The sequence below is a fragment of the Lineus longissimus genome, chromosome 18, assembly GCF_910592395.1.
Source record: "Lineus longissimus chromosome 18, tnLinLong1.2, whole genome shotgun sequence".
NCBI classification, from domain to species: Eukaryota; Metazoa; Nemertea; class Pilidiophora; order Heteronemertea; family Lineidae; genus Lineus; species Lineus longissimus.
In genome coordinates, this window is record NC_088325.1 from 8,713,827 (window position 1) to 8,737,366 (window position 23,540).

At 38.3% G+C, this 23,540-nt stretch overlaps 1 protein-coding gene across 1 annotated transcript in view; it reads left to right on the forward strand.

Annotated features, from left to right (window-relative positions):
* Window positions 1–23,540, forward strand: part of LOC135502097 (ankyrin repeat domain-containing protein 50-like) — a 357,552-nt gene that overhangs the window by 249,236 nt on the left and 84,776 nt on the right. The window contains exons 15-18 of the mRNA XM_064794655.1: window positions 10,095–10,193; window positions 10,803–10,901; window positions 11,251–11,349; window positions 11,701–11,799. Of these exons, the coding sequence (XP_064650725.1) occupies window positions 10,095–10,193; window positions 10,803–10,901; window positions 11,251–11,349; window positions 11,701–11,799 (396 nt within the window). The remainder of the gene's footprint in view (window positions 1–10,094; window positions 10,194–10,802; window positions 10,902–11,250; window positions 11,350–11,700; window positions 11,800–23,540) is intronic.

Genomic DNA, 23,540 nt, shown 5'->3' on the forward strand with positions numbered 1-23,540 from the left:
TTCAAGTTTTTTTGATACTCAAAAAGTGTCCACCTTTTACAATTACGGCAGAATTGAGCATTAGTGTTGGTACTGACGTCATATTCTTTCATTCTTGGCAGGACTACTTTGATTGTCTCAGTCGGACTTCGTCCTGAGAGCTCTGCTCGAGTCAGACTTCGTCTTGAGAGCATAGCTCGAGTAGGCTTATCAAATTTCCCACTGTCATAATTCTTGCTGACATTTTCTTCACTAAAATTTCTAGTCGGACGCAGTCCTGAGAGCATAGCTCGATCCATGACCCTAGGACGAATGTATCCTTTAAGATTCTCATTGTTCCACTCGAGCTCTGCTCTCAGGACGAAGTCCGACTCACTAGAATAATAGTCTTTTAATGAGATGTATTTATTCATATTTACATAATAATTATTTTTTAAACATTGTTTTGATAGAAGGTCACCTAAGACCTTTTACGTGATTTTACTGTTTTACGTGATTTTAGGGCTTTAACACCCCCAATTAAACCATAAATCATGGAACTAACAATAGCAATAACTGCTATGATCAGATGTTCGGCTAGAAAGCCAACAACTGCACCAATTGTTTTCAGGAGAAATGATACGATAGAACCGATGATTCCCGGTAAAGCCGCAGCTGATTTCTTGGCTAGTTCTTTTAGCCATTCAGCAAACTTCTTGAGACCTTCTTTTACTTTATCTGGTATTGATGGTTTTGGTCCTGGTTCTGGTGTAGGTCCAGGAGTTGGTTCTGGTCCTGGAGTTGGGTCTGGTCCTGGAGTTGGGTCTGGTCCTGGAGTTGGTTTTACAGATTTAGTGGCACCACTTAAAGCACTACTGATACTAAGACCTAGAGTTGTAAATGTCATTACAACAGCTGTTATTATGGCGCTAATGGTTACACCATACGTCTTAAAAAGTAACTTTATTCTGTCCTTCAGAGGAATAGTTGAATCTGGTTTCTTTAGAACATCAACAATTAAACGTTTAATTCTTCTAGTTTGTGACTCCCTGTCATTGTCTAACCTCCATACCTTTGACTGTTCCTCATACAATTTGTCATTTAGTTCATCTATTTGCTTTTTCAACTCTCCTTTATCTTCAGTATCTTCTTCTACAGACTTTACATAGTCTCTTGTTAAATTATTAAGTTCTTCTTCTAGGCTTTCTATCTGCATGTCCTTATCCCTCTTTACTGCAGCTAGATCATCACCAGCCTGTTTTAACCCTCTAAGTTCTCTCAAGGCAGATTCAGTAAAACCCAGTGTTTTAAGTTCATCATCATTAGAATCAATTAATTTATCTATTGGTTGGTTTGAACTGTATACCTCATTAATTACTGCCTGTGTTTCAGGGGTTACTATTGTAGGTTGACTTACTGGTAGGTTAGGTGCAATCATACCTCTAATCATGTTAGCAAATCTAGTACCAAACTTAGTCTTTAATGTGCCTTCAGAAAGGAATTTACCATCTGATTTAATTAAAGGAATGATAAGGGCATTCCCTCCATTAGGATTAGGAATTTCATTCATATTGTTCTTTTGTTGTTCTGTAAAGTTTGCTAATTCTCCTTTTGTAGGCAAGAAGTAAGGTTCCTCGTTGTGCAAATAAATACGTGTTGCTAGTTTACTTAGTTTGTTAGTGTCATATTTCCATTTACCACTTTTTTTCAATGCTGTATCAAGTTTATCCTCTTTATCATCTAGAAATGACTCCTTTTCCATCAATTCAGGGACAATACCTCTTTGCCTTTCTGGTATACTTAATGAAGTTTCATCAGTAAGATTTTCACCTCCTGTGTTGTATGTTGTGCCTGGCCTTTCTGGAGTTTTAGTGAATGAAGTTTCATCAGTAAGATTTTCACCTCCTGTGTTGTATTTCGTGTCATCATCTCGAGGCTTTTTATTAAAACCAAAGATATCAGCATATCTTGCGCGATCATCTTTAAACTTTTTATTAATATCAAAGATATCAACATAATCCTCAGGTTTGTAATCAGATTCGTAATCAGGATCGTAATCAGGATCGTAATGTGGATAGTAATCACTCATTTCATAATTTTCACCTCCTTCAGCCATAATTACTTATTTATCTAACCATAAAAACAATCAATGTACCAACAACTGAGTAAAGCATGAATTTAATTGTTTCATGAGTATCATCCACCTTCTCAACTTTGGTGTCAAGTTTAGTAGCAGTAGGAGTATTCTTTGAGGTTTCAGTTGTTTTTGGTGTATCAACATTACTCTTTGGTTTATGACTGGTCTCGAGCTTTGCTCTCGGGACTTTGTCCGTCTTGACAGTACCAACGCTACTCTTAACTCTTATTTTCTTAGAGCTATTTCCTTCCATCAGTGGTGGTGGTAAGGTCTTTTTGTGGTTAATGTCATTCTTACCGGGTTTAGCATTTTTTGGCGCTATTAAAATGTTATTATTGTAGTTATCAAGCTTACCAATAACGAGTACCATATTTGCTCCTATGACATACAATCCTGGTGATATTACATAATCTAGTCTTGTATGAGTGTCACTCACTGCTTTTTGATATCTTTGAATTGAAGTGGGAATATCAGGATGTTGATTAATCGAATCCTTTAATAGTTTGTTAAATTCCTTCTGTGCATCCAATTCTGTACCCGGTACTCCAATTATTGGTGTTCTGGTCAACGCCTGAGCACCCAGAATACAGTAAACATATGTTCTTATTGTATCATTCAACCTCTCTATTCCAGGATTAGAGAAACCATTTGATTTAAATATCATGAATTGTTGATAGGTTTGACATTCATTTTGTGTAATTACATCAAATACATTCTTGTGTCTCCTGACATGATCCTTGATGAAAATATCTGGATATTTGAAATTAGCCATTCCACCATCCCAGTCTTTACTGAACATCGGTGGCATTCTATTTTCATGAACTTGCATGAGGAAGAAATTGATTTTAGAATCATTGATGTAATATCCGGGATCAGTTATGTTCGGGTTGTAATCCGGTACATTCCATGACCTCCAACCACCGTTATTTTCAAACACCGAGAAATCGTACTCGTCTTTTAAACCAAATTCACTCAATAACCCTCCTAGTTTCCTACGGTTAATGTTATTGTTTGTCTCATTAAAATCACTTTCACCTGGAATTGGTATCTCTAGATTCTTCATGATCTTCAATATTTGATAGTAAACATGAAACCTGTAAATTGACCTTAACAATGGGTCACTGTGATTCAAGTGATCGTCTATTGAAATACCACAACCTGTTGTAGCAAACCAAACAGCCATGTTAAATTGGTTCTGGTAAAACGATAATGGATTCTTTTCCAGTACCAGACAGTCTTTCTTATTTTTCAGGCTCAAAAACCCAGGTGTTATCTTAGTTTCTTGTAGTCTGAAGAAGTTATTAGTATTAACAGTTACTTCTAAATTAAAGAAGTCATAGGTGAATTTACTTTTATGTTGATTTGCTATTGGATAATACATTTAATTTACTTTAATTTTTTCCTTGAATTTTGGTTAATGAAGACAGTAAAAAGACCATTTATTTTAATGGAATAACCCATTGAGCTCTAGTATTCCCTCACCATTTCACTGCAACGCTTCCCTTACCATTTCATTGCAACGCTTCACTGGGAATCTAATGAATGATAGAATATATGTATTGTGGTGTCTGGTTCTTAGGGGTTTCTAAGCTAATTTGAGACAAAAAGGCCTGTAAGGGCTTTTGTTAAAATAGCTTATAATTACCTAGATTCCTACCACCACAATACATATATTCTTATAGACTTTGTTGCAACTCTGTTGTTGAAACATTCTCTTGTAGTCAAGCAGGTGGGCTGTCCAAATGGCACATATTGAGGAGTACAGGATCAACCAATGATACACACGGACCGGACAATAAAATCAGAATAGTAGAAGTAAAACTGGATACCGTCACTGTAGTTTACAACAATGTCCATCGGTCCCTATTGTTGGGCTGTTGTGTTGCTCCACCGACGCGCGTTTCTGCCCCTCTAGGCTTCATCAGGGTGGCTGGGGTTGACTTGCACTGTCTTGTTCGAAGTTCACAGTTTGAATGACATCATGACTCATGGGTGGTTTCTCAATGACGTTGTGACGCTATAGACTTTGTTGCAACTCTGTTGTTGAAACATTCTGTTGTAGTCAAGCAGGTGGGCTGTCCAAATGGCACATATTGAGGAGTACAGGATCAACCGATGATACACACAGACCAGACAATAAAATCAGAATAGTAGAAGTAAAACTGGATACCGTCACTGTAGTTTACAACAATGTCCATCGGTCCCTATTGTTGGGCTGTTGTGTTGCTCCACCGACGCGCGTTTCTGCCCCTCTAGGCTTCATCAGGGTGGCTGGGGTTGACTTGCACTGTCTTGTTCGAAGTTCACAGTTTGAATGACATCATGACTCATGGGTGGTTTCTCAATGACGTTGTGACGTTATAGACTTTGTTGCAACTCTGTTGTAGAAACATTCTGTTGTAGTCAAGCAGGTGGGCTGTCCAAATGGCACATATTGAGGAGTACAGGATCAACCGATGATACACACGGACCAGACAATAAAATCAGAATAGTAGAAGTAAAACTGGATACCGTCACTGTAGTTTACAACAATGTCCATCGGTCCCTATTGTTGGGCTGTTGTGTTGCTCCACCGACGCGCGTTTCTGCCCCTCTAGGCTTCATCAGGGTGGCTGGGGTTGACTTGCACTGCCTTGTTCGAAGTTAACAGTTTGAATGACATCATGACTCATGGGTGGTTTCTAAATGACGTTGTGACGCTATAGACTTTGTTGCAACTCTGTTGTTGAAACATTCTCTTGTAGTCAAGCAGGTGGGCTGTCCAAATGGCACATATTGAGGAGTACAGGATCAACCGATGATACACACGGACCAGACAATAAAATCAGAATAGTAGAAGTAAAACTGGATACCGTCACTGTAGTTTACAACAATGTCCATCGGTCCCTATTGTTGGGCTGTTGTGTTGCTCCACCGACCCGCGTTTCTGCCCCTCTAGGCTTCATCAGGGTGGCTGGGGTTGACTTGCACTGTTTTGTTCGAAGTTCACAGTTTGAATGACATCATGACTCATGGGTGGTTTCTCAATGACGTTGTGACGTTATAGACTTTGTTACAACTCTGTTGTTGAAACATTCTGTTGTAGTCAAGCAGGTGGGCTGTCCAAATGGCACATATTGATGAGTACAGGATCAACCGATGATATACACGGACCAGACAATAAAATCAGAATAGTAGAAGTTAAACTGGATACCGTCACTGTAGTTTACAACAATGTCCATCGGTCCCTATTGTTGGGCTGTTGTGTTGCTCCACCGACGCGCGTTTCTGCCCCTCTAGGCTTCATCAGGGTGGCTGGGGTTGACTTGCACTGTCTTGTTCGAAGTTCACAGTTTGAATGACATCATGACTCATGGGTGGTTTCTCAATGACATTGTGACGTTATAGACTTTGTTGCAACTCTGTTGTTGAAACATTCTGTTGTAGTCAAGCAGGTGGGCTGTCCAAATGGCACATATTGAGGAGTACAGGATCAACCGATGATACACACGGACCAGACAATAAAATCAGAATAGTAGAAGTAAAACTGGATACCGTCACTGTAGTTTACAACAATGTCCATCGGTCCCTATTGTTGGGCTGTTGTGTTGCTCCACCGACGCGCGTTTCTGCCCCTCTAGGCTTCATCAGGGTGGCTGGGGTTGACTTGCACTGTCTTGTTCGAAGTTCACAGTTTGAATGACATCATGACTCATGGGTGGTTTCTCAATGACGTTGTGACGTTATAGACTTTGTTGCAACTCTGTTGTTGAAACATTCTCTTGTAGTCAAGCAGGTGGGCTGTCCAAATGGCACATATTGAGGAGTACAGGATCAACCAATGATACACACGGACCAGACAATAAAATCAGAATAGTAGAAGTAAAACTGGATACCGTCACTGTAGTTTACAACAATGTCCATCGGTCCCTATTGTTGGGCTGTTGTGTTGCTCCACCGACGCGCGTTTCTGCCCCTAGTAGAGTTAAATGCGTCATCCGTGGGTAAGGGTACTTCCATCTGTTTGAGTATTTTTCTTACTTGGTAGTAAACGTGAAATTTGTAGATTGATTTGACCAGCGAGAATTCAACCTCAGTCACTTCCGGTAGTCCTGTCAACGTTGTGGCGCAATAAACAGCAAAATTCACCTGATTCGGATAGTAAGACATATCACACTTAGACAACCACTTATTCACTTCTGTTTCCTTCTTAAAAGTTAATTCTAAAATACCTTGGTACCGTAAAGACAACTTTTAAATGGAAAATGCATAAGCCTCGTTCTGAGAGCGGAGTGTTTTGGACACGCAACCAAGATGCTCTACCAAAGTTCCCTCGGGTTGCACTAAAATGTGGAAACCATGCACACGTCACGTCAATGGAATTTCAGCTCACTTCAGAAGTTTGAGGCTCTCAAAACACTGCTTCAAACACAAATCAGCCAAGGAAGCATCAACCACCCTGAGTTTTTTAATGAGCACTACACATATTTGCCGAGAAGAACGCTCCAAATAGCCCATTTGCGCGGATTTTAGCATCACTTGAGCGAGCAGATGCGGACTTCCTATGCGCGCTGTACAAAATGTACATGTCTCATTTTCTGTAACGTTGCCGTAACATAATGTAAACAACGGCGCTACCGGTGCTCCGGCCGGGCCGGCGATGGATGGAATTTGCCAAATTCGCACATATTCAAGTTATTTTCGTGGCCTATCTTTTTAAGTTTGATGTATTTTAGAATAGAAATTGAACCCGAGGCGGAGGACCTTGGTTGAGTTACCAAGACACTCGAGGGTGGAGCTAAAATTTCGTCCAAACCCTCGCCTGTCGGCTCGGGTTTGGACTGTATTTTAGCTCCACCCTCGAGTGTCTTGGTAACTCAACCAAGGTCCTCCGCCTCGGGTTCAATTCCTTAAACCATAAGACATTGTAGGATCTAAAACTTCACTGCTGAAACTCTGTGTTTCTGTGACAAATACTTTTAACTCTTTAAAGGTATCCATTTAAGTAATAAGGAAACTTTGTCATTGGGGTTCTAGTAAGGGCCTGTGATCCCAGTACACAGTAAACATATGATTGCTCTAAGACATTCATCTCTGTTTTTCAATTTTAAAAACTCTGGCGTGATATCACTCTCTTGTACTTTGAAAAATCTGTTAGCGGTGACATAGGCATTTAATTTACTTGAATTTCCCTTGAATTTTTCCTTGAATTTTCCCTTGAATTTTGGTTAGGCCAAAAGTTATCAGATAGCAGCACTGTTAACTTATTTGGTTAGACCAAATGCTATCAGATGGCAGCATTGACGTCATTACCCATCATTCCTGCCATCTGGGCAACGGACATGCGCAAACGATGACAGTTTTGCAACCGGCTAACACTTGTTTGCTCGTTGTACAATGACAACGAGCAAACAAGTGTTAGCCGGTTGCAAAACTGTCATCGTTTGCGCATGTCCGATGTACAATGGACAACAAATCACAACAGGAAGTTGTCATACTTGGCAACCGATTTTCAGCGACATCTTTCATTGTAACATGTAACTAAACAACCGACTTGCATGCGCAGGAAACACGCTTGGCATAGGCAGTCTTCATATATTGCCTTCACCGGGAAACGAACCTACGCCAAAACACAACCTCATGTGTGGAAGCTCCATGCTTTACACACTCGGCTATTGAACTTTCCATTAGATCAATAACATTTATGTCCATTTAACAGTAACATCTGTTTCAGGTAACATCTGTTTAACATTAATTACTTCAGTGCGTATGTTCAGCAGGGTGTCCCAATCCATAAGTTTGGCAGGTTTTTTGGGGAAAAAAAATTAAAAAAACCAAAGACACCCCAGTGTTAACAGAAATGTTTCATGTTGGGTTTTTGGTAGTGTTTGTGGGTTAAAACAATGAATTCTTGACAAATGTACATGAATAATGATGAAGAGTGAAGTTTTTCACCCATGATTCTAGGTTTTGTCGTAGGTAAGTCGTACATTCGTTTCCTTATTACTTATTCGTTTTTGGAGCGTTAGCTCCCTTCGGACGTGGAAAATTCAGGTATATTTGATATTTAACCATGTGAGATTTCGAGATTAACGTTTTTGGTGAAGAGAAAATGTTTCTTTTTGGAAATTCAGGACTCAGGTATTTTATTGTTTTTCAGCTTAAGGTTGTAGTATATGCTATCAGCGTTGCCTTAGGTAGCTGTTGGAGTGTTGAAAGTCGGATCAGCGACCGGAAAAAGGGGTAAATTATCATATTTTGCAATTGATCAGCTGGAGGGGGGTTGGGGTCAACGCTGACAGCATATAGTCACATTTCTTAACTACTAAAGCGATAAACATGTATTTTGGTACACATGGCGCTCTAGGTCAGATATTTCTGACACAAAATTTTGACCTAATATAATTCTTGACTTGGCCACCTGATGGCCAAAGGCAAAGCAGGTAAAAAGCACAATGTTAGTGACTTGTTTTCGGTAATATTTTGATGGTAGGTGCTCAAAGCAAGGATAAATCGCACATTATTCCGTTTTGATTTTCTAGATCACAGAGTTAATGGTGTGAGTTGTTCGTTCTAATTATGGCACGTTTGTTACCTGCCGTGACCATTGATCTCACATTTTGTACACATGTACGGTACCTTTTGTCATATGATCTCAGGAACCGACGTTCGATTCGATCTGATTCACCGCTTGGCCACCAGTGGTCAAATCTGAAAACCGTAATTATTTTATTATGGCTCAATTAATAGCCCGATTGCCCCATATCTGATATAACCACTAAACGGTATTGTATGTCACATGGGTATTTGATTTCATCTACTTTTCAAGGTAATATGGGTCAAATTGCTTAAAATTTCTAACTGGCTATATACTATATACTGGCTTCGTACGTTTCTTACCAGCAATAATTGAATTTTAATAAACATAATATTAATATGGTGAGCACAAGTCCCTGGCTTTTTCATTATGGGGAAGACCAAAAAAATGTTTTAACTGCCAAACTAAAAAGTGGCAAAAAAAGGTGGAAAAAATTCAATTCACGATGATCGTTATAGGTTACTGGATTATGCATATTAGAAAAACTCAACCTCCGACTCTTATCCATTGTAACCTAGATTACCGAAAATCAAATCAATAGATGTACTATATAAAAAAACGAAATAAATTTTCTTATCCGCCGAACTAAAAATTATGTTACTTCCAGAGACATTCTCGTGTCGCACAAATAAATAGGTGCACAAAATTTGCGATTGACGGCTACCGTGAAGAGTTTTCTATTGTTATACTCTAAAACCTCGAACTCAAGGAATGGCGCTCCGCCCCCAATCATTGCGAGGAGGGATTCTAAAACCTCAATATCAATTCTAAAGGAACAACACAATAGGATATATTTTATAAGAAGAAATGGACCTACTATAACCAGTGATGTTGATTTCTTTCACCGTCAATGTCAGCGAAGATGAGAGCAATATTATAACTCATGCGACTCCACTGGCCCATGCCATTGATAAAAGAATAAAACCTGACTTTTTGGCCCATCCTCATCCAAAACCATTGTAATGATTGGGGGCGGAGCCTCATTCCATGTATTCGTAGTTTTAGAGTACTTTATTCTCGGTTTTAAACAACCAATTCAGCATGTAGTATGTCCAGCCCCTTTTCAAAAATGAGGCAGTAATAATTTAGCAATGCTATAACACTCAGGCAAATCCGGAGCATAGGCCACAGTGTGTAATCTTATCTTTGCCTCTCATTAAAGAAATAGTGTCGATTACTAGTGATTAGTCAGAATACCAGAATGATGACCAGGCGGTTACGTCAAATCTGTCAATTCATTGCTGAACTAGCCAATCCAGACAGAATTCGCGCTTGAAGACATGCATCAATTTATGAATGTGGCTATGCAGTATTCATAATCATGGATCAGGGCATGGCCAACGCAGTGGTCGTTTAAAACCTTAAAACTGTGAATAAAGTATTTCCATCTTTCATTGTCGATGGTATGTCTGTCTTCTTCAGAACGGCCGGACGGCACTAATGATCGCCTCGCAAAAAGGTCACCATAATGTCGTGGATGCTCTTTTGAAAGGTGGAGCAGATGTGAACAAAAAGGAGAAGGTAATACGCCAAAAGCAACCTTTATCTAACCCTCCTTGATTTCATAATCAATTGCGCAATAGGCTAATGATACAAATATATAATGATATACTGTAAAACATTTAATTCTTGAAGCGTTTTAGGCAAATTTTGCCGATTCGCGAAAATAAATATAGCGATGTTATGCCTTAATTTCTGCAGAAGATAAAAAATAACTGAAAAGAAATTTGGTGATCTCCCACAGTACATTTGTTTTTTTCAAGAACCTTTCGATGGTTGCAAAAATGGCATACCAAAAAATTGGCGACTTATAGTTGGTGTGAATTACTGGATTGAGTCAATTAAACAAGTCTTAAGTTCAGGCCCTATCTGTTTACTATCCATAGTATAAGTCTTCTTTCAGAATGGCTGGACGGCACTATCGATCGCCTCCAAGAAAATGTTTTTGTGATGAAACGACAAACCAAACTTTCTTTCTTCCCATTAACGTTCACAAATATCAATAAGGCGTGAAAATTGGCAGTTTACGGCAATGGTTTAATTGATAAAATATTTTCACAATGATCTTTACTCTTATCTGTTCGTATATTTCGAAATTTGATTATTGACAGTATGTCTGTCATGTTTCAGGACGGCCAGACGGCGCTAATGGTCGCCTCCCATGAAGGTCATAGTAGGGTCATAGCTACTCTCTTGGCAGCTGAAGCAGTGGTTGACAAAGATATGGAGGTAACTGCCCAGAAGTCCCCTTCATCCGAAACTCCTTAAAATAATCAGCTGATATTGCTGCAGGCAAATGATGCAGTTATGGATTGATGACCTCTGTAAACAACTTAAATTTTTGGAGGCGTTTTAAATTGTTGATTTTGCAGACAACATAGATACCGAAAACGAAAAATTGCGAAATGTGTTTTTTTCGGAAGAAATCGAAAGAAATTTTGTAATCCACGATAAAATTTCAACTTAGAAATGTAAGAGTCAGTGGATGGCTGAATCGTTTGAAATTATTTATCCTTCTTCCTGATCTGTTTGTTTATTACAATATTTGGTTATCGCCTGTATGTCTGTCATGTTTTAGGACGGCCAGACGTCGCTAATGATCGCCTCCAATAAAGGTCACATTAAGGCCGTAGCTGCTCTTTTGGCAGGTGGAGCAGATGTTAACAAAGAGAAAAAGGTAACGCCCCAACAGTCCTCTTCATCCGAAACTTCTTAAAGTCATCAGCTGTCATTTGCTGCAGGCAAACATGCAGTTATGGATTGATGACCTCTGTAAACAACTTACATTTTTGGAGGCGTTTTAAATTGATAATTTTGCAGACAACATAGATTCTGAAAACGAAAAATTGCGAAAGGTGTTTTTTTTCCGGAAGAAATCGAAAGAAATTTGGTAATCCACAATAAAATTTCAACTTAGAAATGTAATGGTCAGTGGGTTTTTGAATCGTTTGAAATTATTTATCCTTCTTCCTGATCTGTTTGTTTAATACACTATTTGGTTATCACCTGTATGTCTGTCATGTTTTAGGACGGCCAGACGTCGCTAATGATCGCCTCCAATAAAGGTCACATTAAGGCCGTAGCTGATCTTTTGGAAGGTGGAGCAGATGTTAACAAAGAGAAAAAGGTAACGCCCCAACAATCCTCTTCATCCGAAACTCCTTTGATATGGTGAAGGTCAATGATACAGTTATGCAGTTATGATCTGTAAACTGCTTAATTTTTCGGAGGCATTTTACGTTTCAGATTTGCGAAATGTACACTCATGGTCAAAAGTAAATGGACACCAGTTTTTCTTGAATTTCTCAAAAACTAGCCTAAGCAGACACATTCACCTAACACCGATTGTAGCAAATGATCTTGGCTATTGAATAATGCTAAAATTTTAAAAATCTGTTTAGTTTTGCCTTTGATAGGAGAAACTTGGTAAACGTATCTTTTTCACTACTTCTTTATTAGCAGGAATTCCCCAATAAAAATTACATCCTCATGTTCGACTCATGAAGGCCTTTCATAATACATCCAGTTTTTGAAATAATTCAAACTAGAAATGTGGTTTTTGGCCACTTTTACGGTAATGATTTTTACCCCACTGGAGACACCTTTGACATAGTCCCATTAAACTACTGTCAACTCCAAATGAAGTGAAGTGGTTGTGAATAAATGCCAATTGTCTTGTATTGTGATCTGTCTGTTTCACAATGACTAGGCACACGCCCAACGATTATGGTCAGGTCTAATACCAATTGCGTTACATGGTTGTCATTTTAGTTAACTGGTCAGATTACTAATCTGGGAATCCCAACACAATTATTCAAGTGACATGAAGTGGCCTAAATGACCACAAGTCACTTCTTAAAAGCATTAAAATTGATCAACAACCCACCACAATAATAATTGAATAGGCCTGTCAATATTCAAATTTAGATAATACTGTCCACCTTTTGTAAAAGGTCTGTTGACCACCCTGCCATGAAAAACACAATGCCCACTCATTCACTCAAAAGGTCTGTTCAATAGATAAGGAGGGACCATGTCGTAGATGTGTCAAGCATGATCCAAATCATTACCGTAAAAGTGGCCAAAAACCACATTTCTAGTTTGAATTATTTCAAAAACTGGATATATTATGAAAGGCCTTCATGAGTCGAACATGAGGATGTAATTTTTATTGGGGAATTCCTGCTAATAAAGAAGTAGTGAAAAAGAGACATATACCAAGTTTCTCCTATCAAAGGCAAAACTAAACAGATTTTAAAAATTTTAGCATTATTCAATAGCCAAGATCATTTGCTACAATCGGTGTTAGGTGAATCTGTCTGCTTAGCCTAGTTTTTGAGAAATTCAAGAAAAACTGGTGTCCATTTACTTTTGACCATGAGTGTACTTTTTGGCTCACCGGTACGGTGAGTCTATACAACACCGCAGTGTCCGTCGTCCGTCGTCGTCCGTCGTATCCTATTTCAAAAACAGTGGCACCGCACCTTTCCTAACCGATAGGGCTATGGACTCAAAACTTTGTATGCATGACCCTAGGTCAGATGACCTCTGACACTGAATTTCGGCCCGGTCTGATTCTTGACTTGACCACCAGGGGGCCGAAACTGAAAACATAAATAGTGTGATATCTCATTTATTAGTGATTTGTTTTTGATGACATTTTTATGGTAGGTACTCCTAGCAAGGATATATCACATATCATACGTGTTTCTGATTTGACCTACTTTTCTAGGTCACAGAGGTCAAATGGTGTAAATTTGCCTTTTGAGTGTAACTGTAACTGTGACACGTTTCTTAACTGGTAGAGCTATGAGCTTTGAAGTTTTTATGCATGACCCCCTAGGTCAGGTGACCTCTGACAGCAAATTTTGGTCTGATCTGATTCTTGACTTGGCCACCAGGGGTCCGGAACTGAAAACACAAAAAGTGTGATATATCACTTATTAGTGTTTTGTTTTTGATGCAATTTTTTTGGTAGGTACTCCCAGCCAGGATACATCACATATCATAGAGGTTTTCGATTTGACCTATTTTTCAAGGTCATAGAGGTCAAATGGCGTAAATTGGCCGTTTGAGCGTAACTCTGGCACGTTTCGTAACTGCTAGGGTTATGGGCTTGAAACGTTGTACACAAGACTCCCTATGTCAGGTTACCTTGACACTGAATTTTGGTCTGATCTGTTTCTCAACTTGGTCACCAGGGGGCAAAAAGTGAAAACCTAGAAAGTGTGATATCTCGCTCATTAGTGATTCGTATTCGATAAAGTTGTTATGGTTGGTACTCCCAGCAAGGATACATTACATATTATACAGGGTTTTGATTTGACCTACTTGTCAATGTCAATTGTCAATTAAGTCGTTACCGAAATACCGGTGAGCACAATGGCCCCTGGCCTTTTCATTTCCTTTCTTGAAGAAATTGAAAGAGTTTTTGGTAATTCCGCTGAAAAGTCGCCTTTCTTCAGAAACTTTCCTGGGACGCGAAAATATTCAGGCGAGAGCAATTTTCAATTTGTAAATGTAATCGTCAGTGGCTTGAGCCAATCAAAATAATCTCAACAGTTTTCTGGATGTTTATGTATATTTTGATATTTGCTTTACTTGGGTAGTACTAGCATTTTATCCGTGGCGCAGGCAGTTTGAAATGAGCTATACGTTGAAAATTGAATTGCAATGAAAATCTAATGCAATATCAAAGGGGCCATATCGAAAAGACAAGTTACCCTAACCAACTGTCCACAGACCCGGACCCTGTGATGTTGCTTGCATTAAAAAGTATATCAATTGGTCCGACAGAGTTTATGAGGCAATGTCAACATGCCTCGCTTTTTGATAGTCAGCAATAGGCCCCTTTTTATACGGAGGAGAAGAAGGTGAACTCAGATAGGCCTTCACATATCATGTCGGCTGCCGAATGTCTTGAACCAATTACAATATCACTACTATAACTTTAAAATGCATGCTCCTCCTAGCAAGGTCTCAGGCAAGACACTTTATAGTCGACAGTCAAGCTAGGAGAGGTTCAGCCCCGTGTGCAGCTCCTTGGTAGGCCATGCCAAGAGTGCCTCTTCAGATACATCAAGTATTGAAAGCCGTGGTAGAGCACTTTTTCAGACAGACCATATATGGTCACCTTCATTTGCAAATCCCATCATAATCCAGAGACAGCACCCATAAACAATGGCCATATCGTGTCCCTCGGAATATCCCCTGAAACGGAACGTTTTCACTCCATCAGTGCCCCGGGGATACCTGCTGTACTGAGAATAGGTTCGCAATCCCTCCCAAAATAGATTAGTCGACATGCTGTACATGTATGCTTAACGCGCCAAAGCCACAATACATGTAGATCCTTCTCTTGTTGTGTGCAAAGAGGCAAGTATGAAGATGTGTATTGGTGAGTGTTTAGAAGTATTTGCATATGGCGAAGATGGCGGATCACACGGTAGTATAAGGATAATGCAATCTACGATATCTACGACTATTGTAAAAATAAAAGGCCAACACCTATCAAAGTTGCCATATTTCCAATACAAAACCGAAATAACCTAGCATGCATTATCCTTATACTTTGAATAAGTAAATGTATTTAGCGGTGATCCAGCTAAATTTTAACACCCCTAGCGAGTGAAAAACGACAAAATCGGCTGCTCCAAATTCAAAATTTCAAATTTTCATGATTTCCAAGCTCTCCGCACCCCAGTTCCAACTCTAAAACTGTTGATTTAGGCACCCCACCGCTAAATACATTTGCTCTACACCCCGAAAAAAACCCACTAAAGCTCCTTAACACCAATGTTCTAAAAAACCTAACTAATAAAGGGTTAAGATCAACTACTCACGCAAAAACGTTAATCCCAAGAGTCACTCCAAACGATATCCAACATTTCTATCATTTCCATGCTAAACACACATCAAAATAAATCGAAAAATCAAAAACACACCCCCGCCTCACATCATATATTTCACTAAAAGTCCTGCCCCGATTACACCACCGACAATAAAAAGATATTCATAGTTTCTCATTTCCTCACTCTGTCGGTAGAAATCTTTTAATTCAGGCATTTTACGACGTTTTACTTTATTCTCTGGATGAAGTTCGTTGTAGAGAACAAAAGAAGCACAAACATTTCGGAAATCAATTGCACTTTCATTTTCTGTTTTCAATTGAAGGTTAACGAAATCAATGGTTTCTTTTCGATGTTCATCCCACGCCTTAGATTCCCTTTGTATTTTTTCGATCGCTAAACTGTGTCTTTTCATTTCGTCTTGATAACCATTTTTGTCAATGGCTTTGAATAGATATCCCGATCCAGAAAAGGCAACGGCGTTTACTACGGCACCAATTAACATTCCAGCCATTTACAAACAATAAGAAAATGGTAAATAAATGACCACCGAAAAGGTTCCAACGGGAGTTCGCTCTCCACAGATGAAGTTCTAAAGGCAGTTGGCTCTCCAACGAAAGATGTTTCAAACATACGAAGTTCTTACGAACAATATCTGAGAGATTTATACTTTAACCCCCAAAGTACTGTAGCCTATACAAATGAAAGCCAACTACAATTTGATGATGGTAAAGAATTCTACAATAAATCACTGACAGAATTACTGGAAAAAATAACATACGGGAGAATCCAACTTACCTCGACGCGAGTCCATGTCATAAAATTTCTGATAATACCGTAAATAAGTAGGGGTAGCAAAATAATAGATGGAACAGCTTGTATTACCTGAACGAATGGTGGTATTTTGTAGGCCTTCAATCAGCCCCTCAATCAATCGAATGATGTAAGGCCTAGAAATGTCTATGGGGCATGACACACGCCTGATCAAGGCCCACACTGCAAAATTTGTTTTCCAAACGAAGACGAATGATCTGCTTTTGGATTATTTTGGTTCTTTGCTCATGCTGTTTAAATACGACGATGGACGAGGCGGGGACCGCCAAAGCGACGGCTTCAGGCATACTCCTTACAGCAAAAAATCGATTTATTGGTTAGCTCATTTAAAAGGGCTGGAACATGGGCAGAAACCAACTCATTTTACAAGATTCCGAAATATTCGGGCGCCGACATTTCGGGACTGGATAAGAAACGAAGATGACATTAGAACTGAGTTTGTAGAGGGTCAACGACGACAACGACGAATGAGAAGATACCGGCAACTTGGCAATGGTAAGCAATCGATTTCCACAGGCTAAAGGAAACCTATCGCGAAACGCTTGTAAAAATGGGGAGTTTTGAACCCTAAGGTGGGAATAAGCTTCCATTCTTAAAATTTAGCAGTTTCGATTTCCCCGGGTCGTGAGCTGGCATCAAGGTAACATTGCATATCGTGCATAACATTACTGACTCCAGTCAATGAACTGCATAAGATGTAATCACATATTTAGTTATTTTTACAACGTTCAGCCAGTCTAAATAAAGATTTTGATCTCTTTAAGCATAAACTATTTGCTTGTTCACTGAAAAGTCTTATAATTGTATACCGCTGATAATTACGCTATTGTTTGTGCTTAAAGGTTTCTGGGCCGAGGTGGAAGATTCTCTGGGAGACTGGTATCAAAATAGAAGGACGCTGGGTTTTCCCGTAGCTGGGCAAGATCTCACAGGACAAGCAACGAGGGAATTTCGTCAGTGGATCGGGGAATTGCCAGATGGAGATATGGAATCTTTGCCCCCATAGACTGGACTTTAGGGCATCACAGTCATGGCTGAAAGGATTCATGCAAAGGTGAATCATATTAATGTATTACGTTTCTATTGTTCGTTGACCCAAATGGCGTCGTCCCATTTCTTTCGAAGAACTCAGGCACAGTACCATTCACTTTCGGTCTGTGTAATAGACATGCTTATTTCATTTCAGGCATCGAATAAGTTACAGGCGCACCACAAAGGACTTCAAAAAGATACCACCGAATGCTGGAAAAATTGTTGAAGCATTTCAGAGACAAGTTGCGGACACGTTACGAGAACAGAACATTCAACCAGATCATCTTTTCAATATGAATCAAATGTTCGTCCGTTATGACTTTCCTCCAAACTACTCGATGGACAACAAAGGAAACCGCGACACCGACATCCCATCTTCGAGGGGCAACCCGAAAGAAGGATGTACAGTCACTTTACTGATTGCGGCTGATGGGAGGAAAGGAATTGCCGAGATTAATTTCCCTAGACTAGTTGCGCACGGACGTGTTATGCAAGAACTGAGGGAGCATGCACGCGAAAACGTTAGGGTAAGTCATATCAACACAAAATCCTACTAGGTACAAATCCGCTCTTTCCTTGTGCCTATTGGAGTAGGAACTGACAAAGTTGTAATCTAGTAAAACTTTCTAGATTTCCATCGATGAAGAACTGAACATTTTGCATATTTCTCTTCAGTTAACAACCAGCCCTAATGGATGGGCTAGAATGGAATCGTTAGTTCAATGGGCTAAAACAGTGCTCACCGACTTCGTTGATAAAGCTGCATTTTTGCTAGTTGTGGACTGGTATCCCGCTCACCTTAATGGACTGTTTTGAGAAGCAGTAGATAACTTGGGTGGCGGCATCGACTTTGTTCCCGGAGGTTGTACTTCGCGTGTCCAACCACTGGATTTAACGATCATATATGCTTTTAAATCGAGACTGAGGTCGATCTGGAAGGCGTGGAAGGTAGGAAATACGGATGATGACGAAAACTGTCCGCCTATATCGTGTAGAGAAGTCGTAAGAATGATTGGACTAGCGTGGGAGAGAATTGTTGATGAGGCAGTGCGTGTTGCCTGGCGTGTAAGTGGCCTTGTGGCAGAACATGCTAATATCGGTATCAATGACCTAGTTATTGAAGATGAAGAGCAAGTTGATGGTTTAGAGTTCCTTTCTGACCACGAAAATGACGAGTAGTCTGCTCAGTACATGCTAAATGATTTCGTTACCGTACATTGTGTTTGAATAAAAGGTTAATAGCGTATTACAGAATAAAGTAATCCCACTACAAAGTGTGGCTTATGGTTATTCACTCTAATTATTTCATCTAGTCGTCCTAATATCCAAGCCTCGTAACTAAGGCTTTTACAATCGTCTACAATTATTATACCCCTCAATCTAGCGCGCTGGACAAGTTGAAGTCCTGCTCCATGGAAATGTCCAGCATTTACATCATTCTATTGAGGGACTAAAGGCCTACAAAAGGTAGGCCCATGAAAACCACCATCAGGTAATACAAGCTGTTCGATCTACCATGCTACCCCTACTACATTACGGTATTATTAGAACTCAGAAAAAGGTTTATGACATGGACTCGTGTCGAGGTAAGTTGGATTCTCCCGTAGAATGGTTCTCAACTTTCTCAAGTAAAAAAGCAGCCGTTGTAGAAATATTTAATCGTACTTTAAAAACTAGAATATGGAAATTTTTCAATGCAAAAGAGACTAAAAAATGGTTGGATATTCTTGAAAACCTAGTGAATGGTTACAACACATTTCACTCATCCATTTGAATGAAACCAATCGAAGCTCGAGAAGAAGATAATACCGGAACAGTTTGGTACAACCTCTATGGTGCATTTCTACTTAACGATTATAAACAACCAAAGTACAAGATTGGTGACAGCGTTAGAATAACCAAATACAAAACTATATTTTCTAAAGGTTATCTTCCTAATTTTACAGAAGAAGTTTTTAAAATCAAACAAATACTTTTCACAAAACCCATAGTCTACCAGCTCGAGGATTATCAATCAGAAATTATAGTTGTATTTTTTACACAGAGGAATCAAGTTACGTTCCAAACCCAGATCAAATTGAATACAAAATCGAAAACAATTTACGTTACAAAACAGTTAAAGGAGAAAAATATGGTTTAGTTAAATGGAAAGGTTACTCAAAAAAATTCAATGAATGGCTTCCGGTATCTAACATAAAATCACTTTAAGGTGTTAACCACTGCAGGATGTATTTCAACATCAGATAATTTACTCAAAGTTTTGTTCCTTTCTTCATCATTTGGGAACACATAATTTTCCAGAAAATCTTTGGCTTTTTGAAGTTGAAGTTTGTAGATATTTGGGAATAATTTTGCACCTTCATCCCGATTTTCTTTTTTACTGATCGGGTTGATATTTACCCAATTCCAGCAGATTTCTGGAACCCCCAAATTGGACACCGGTAAAACATGATCGGATTCTTCATCTACAATAATTTCCCCCTCTCTTTGCCAATTCAACCAATCAATGAAAAACTGGTGAGTGCAACCAAGATATTTTTCAAGCGCCCCCATTGTACCACATTGACTCATAGAAACCCGTATTTTGTGAATAGCATAAAAATTAGGATCTTTATATTTTATTCTCATGTAACCCCTATTATAGTTTCTACTGCAATCTTTACAATAACGCTGCAACCCATCTCTGGATTGACCATTTTTAAAATAATACTCCTAGGGTTTATTTATTTTGCATTTTGAACAGCATTTATACTTATTAGTTTGCATTAGATTAGTAAATATATTTTTTACATTTTCTATTTTATCGTTTCCGTCTAAAACAATAACACCAGGAGGTATAGACAAATATTTTCTATTTTCAACGAATGTTTCCTCATGAAGGTAGTGAACATAATTTAGGTATTCTAAACTGATTGTCATTTCTTCTGGGCGGTTTCTTTCCACCATTCTCCCACAACAAATTTTTGGATCTGTTCGAATATAAATTATGAAGTTTGGAGTTTTTCCAGTTTCACACATTTCATAAAAATATTTAGAATACTTCTTCCCAATTTTTTTTAATTGATCCTGTGTTAATTCCCCCTCAAAATTACTCAAATATAAAAAGACGTGATATAGGGAGAAAATACTTCTCTTAGAAATTATTGTTTTTTCAGAATCTGCATTGTTATTATTTCTAGAAGATGTTTCCAGTACCATCCTTTGAAATTCTTCTGAATATTATTTAGGGTTACTGTACAGAAGTTCCAACATATTTTTTCCATTATAATTTTTCCATTCATTAATAGGCTCTGGAATAACCTCCACATCGTTAAATTCTTTCAAACTTTCAATTAACTTTGATTTTCCGGCGGAAATATTACCCTCAATTATTATTCTTGTTTTTCTAAATTTTGAATTTAAATTTTGTTCCATTGAAAATATATTTTTTTTCCTAAATATTTTATTCGATATAACCATACGGAACTGTTGAAATTCCACCATCTAAAATATATCTCGTATCGTCGAATGGATTTACACTTCTTTAATTAACTTCCTCTACAAACATATTGTGCTTGTCAGATCTCAGAACCCTCATATCATGGTACCATGTTTTTTTATCAAACAACGAACTGTAGTAGTCATCAAATGAAACCCCAGTTTTTACCACATGTTTACTTATTCCCTTTAACTTTTTTGCCTCCGAGGTGTCAGTTTTATAGGCATACATTTTACTTTTCAAAGCAATAAATTCTTTCATTTCATCTCCAGCCAACTCATCTTTAAAATATCCTGGGACTTTCATTTTACTCTTATCATACAGTGGATGATATTTTGGGTAGTAACTGAAGTCGAAATGTTCTTTCAGAATTGTAAGATCTTTTGTCGAATCGTCAGTCTTTAACTTTAAGACCAAGCTGTCAGTGTCAAGTTAGATCAACTCTGTGTTTTCTTCCCAAAGTGTGGTTGTAAAGTTTCGTAGTAGAATTTGTACATTAGTAATTTAGATAGTTCTAAAACCGTAGCTCCAATGTAAATTGGTTTGTTGAACACCATACTTGTTTTTCTCATCAGAATTGCAACCAAATCCTCGTCGAAGATAACTTCCGAATCAAACTTAGGATTGGCATGTTTCCTCATTGCAACATCTGGATCTGTCACCAACTCAACATCCTTCCTGTTCCTTGTGTTTCCACAGGTTTTTCCATAAAATGAGTTGTCATTATTTTGAAAAAATCTTTCTCAAAGTCTGTTTTTGCCACCATTCTCTGTTTGGTGTTGAAATCGATGTACTTTCCCAACCACTTTTTCTGCTTAAAACTTATGATGTTGTGAATTTTTTTCAACACCATTCCTTGCTTTAGGTAAAATTGTAAAATCCTGTAATGCACTATGTAGTTATTCTTATTTTTCTGATTCAAGATAAGTTTCTTAACATTTGGTCTCATCTCATTCCCCAGCAATTCCATCTGGTAGTCACTCAATTCCTCATAGGGAATAAATAATGATTCCAGACAATACGGAAAATTCAACGACTTAAACTTTATTTTTTCTGGGTATTCCATGTCGACTTCAAAATAAAAACCTATCGGAGAATTTTCTGAAATACTCATTATATTCTCTTCTGTTATTTCGGGTATTTCTTCGTAAACTCTGAAATCAGACTCAGGTAACATTTGCATCATGGCCCAACCGTAAGGATTATTTTCGTTGCTATACAGAAGTTTAGGTTAGTCATCAGCTTAGATATATCTAGTTCCCATCACCCCAGAAATTCCACCTCTCATTGCTTTTTCAAATAGAAGAAAAGAATCAACTTCAGATAGTAGATCGAGATTGATGCCTGTATATTTCAGACCCGCTTGCCAAGCGAGACCAGGAGCAGAGTGACAATGACAAGGATCGATTTCAAAATAGTTTAAATTGACATCTCTAAATTTTTCAAAAAGATCTGCCAAAAGTAACACATCAGATTCTAGGTATAAATCTATAAATTTTCCATGATCCCACCCCCACTTTCTTTCGCTTTGAAGTGATCCCAAATCTCTTTTGCTTTTTGATACACCTCCAGAGGTTCCATTTCTTTTTTCAAATCGTTAAAAAACATATCTTCCCTGAGTGTTTCTTCGTTGTAACTTTCTTGTGAGGTGTAAAAAGAATATGGCACAGAAACTTTCTTTCTCAGTAATTTGAAGTCTTCGTTGTCTGGATAAAACTTCCTGGTGATTTTGAAGTCACAATCTACCATTGATTTTGTGATGTTGTCCAAACCGGATTGCAGAAATCTGAAGGAATCTAAAAACCGAAAACAGCCAAACTGAAAGGAAATATAGTCCTCAGCTGATTCGGGAAGGAGTTTCAGTCTGTTACCTTTTGTCTTCTTAATCAATGTTTTTTTAACCAGTGTTTTAATGAAAGGATGAGAGTCATAGTGACTAAGATTGTGGAAGAGAATCGGTACAAAGTTGGCATGCTTTGCCATGAGGTTACATGTAATGGTCATGATCCCTAACTATTTTTTCATTATTCTTATTATCTTTGCCACAATAATAACAGTTCCGGTTTTTCTTATCCAACTCGAACTTTTCTTGCTCTTCACTAGTCAACTCCAGCGAGGGCTGGCGCCCCATTTCTACTTCTGTATTTAAATTCATCTTCCTTCTGCATTAACCATTCACAAAACCAATCAACCACATCCTCCCCATGGTATGAAAAATATTCACTTTCAAAAAGTTCTGGATAATCTAAATGAATATAACATCCCACCGCAGAGGCTTTTTGGATTTTTAATTGCTTAGTTTTTTCTCTCTCAGTAACTTTTACTAGAACACCCACTGAATCATTTGCATTATCACTAGTTGCTTCAAAATCGGCATATATCATGAAAGGAACTCTTTTTTTAAACGAGTGGTTTTTAAATTTTAGGTTCGCTGATGCGCTTCCCTTCTGTGACATTTTAACTTCGCAATAACCATGTACCCCACATTTCTTTTTGTGATTAAGTAGAGTTATTTCCCTATCAAAAACATTCATACAACTTCCACATAAATATTTTTTATGGCTGCTATTATTACGAAAAAACACAGATATGTTTGTCAGTAGCATATAATGTTATTGGTAATATAAAATATATATTACGTTTTCATCCTCAAAATTATCATATAGATAGAGTGGT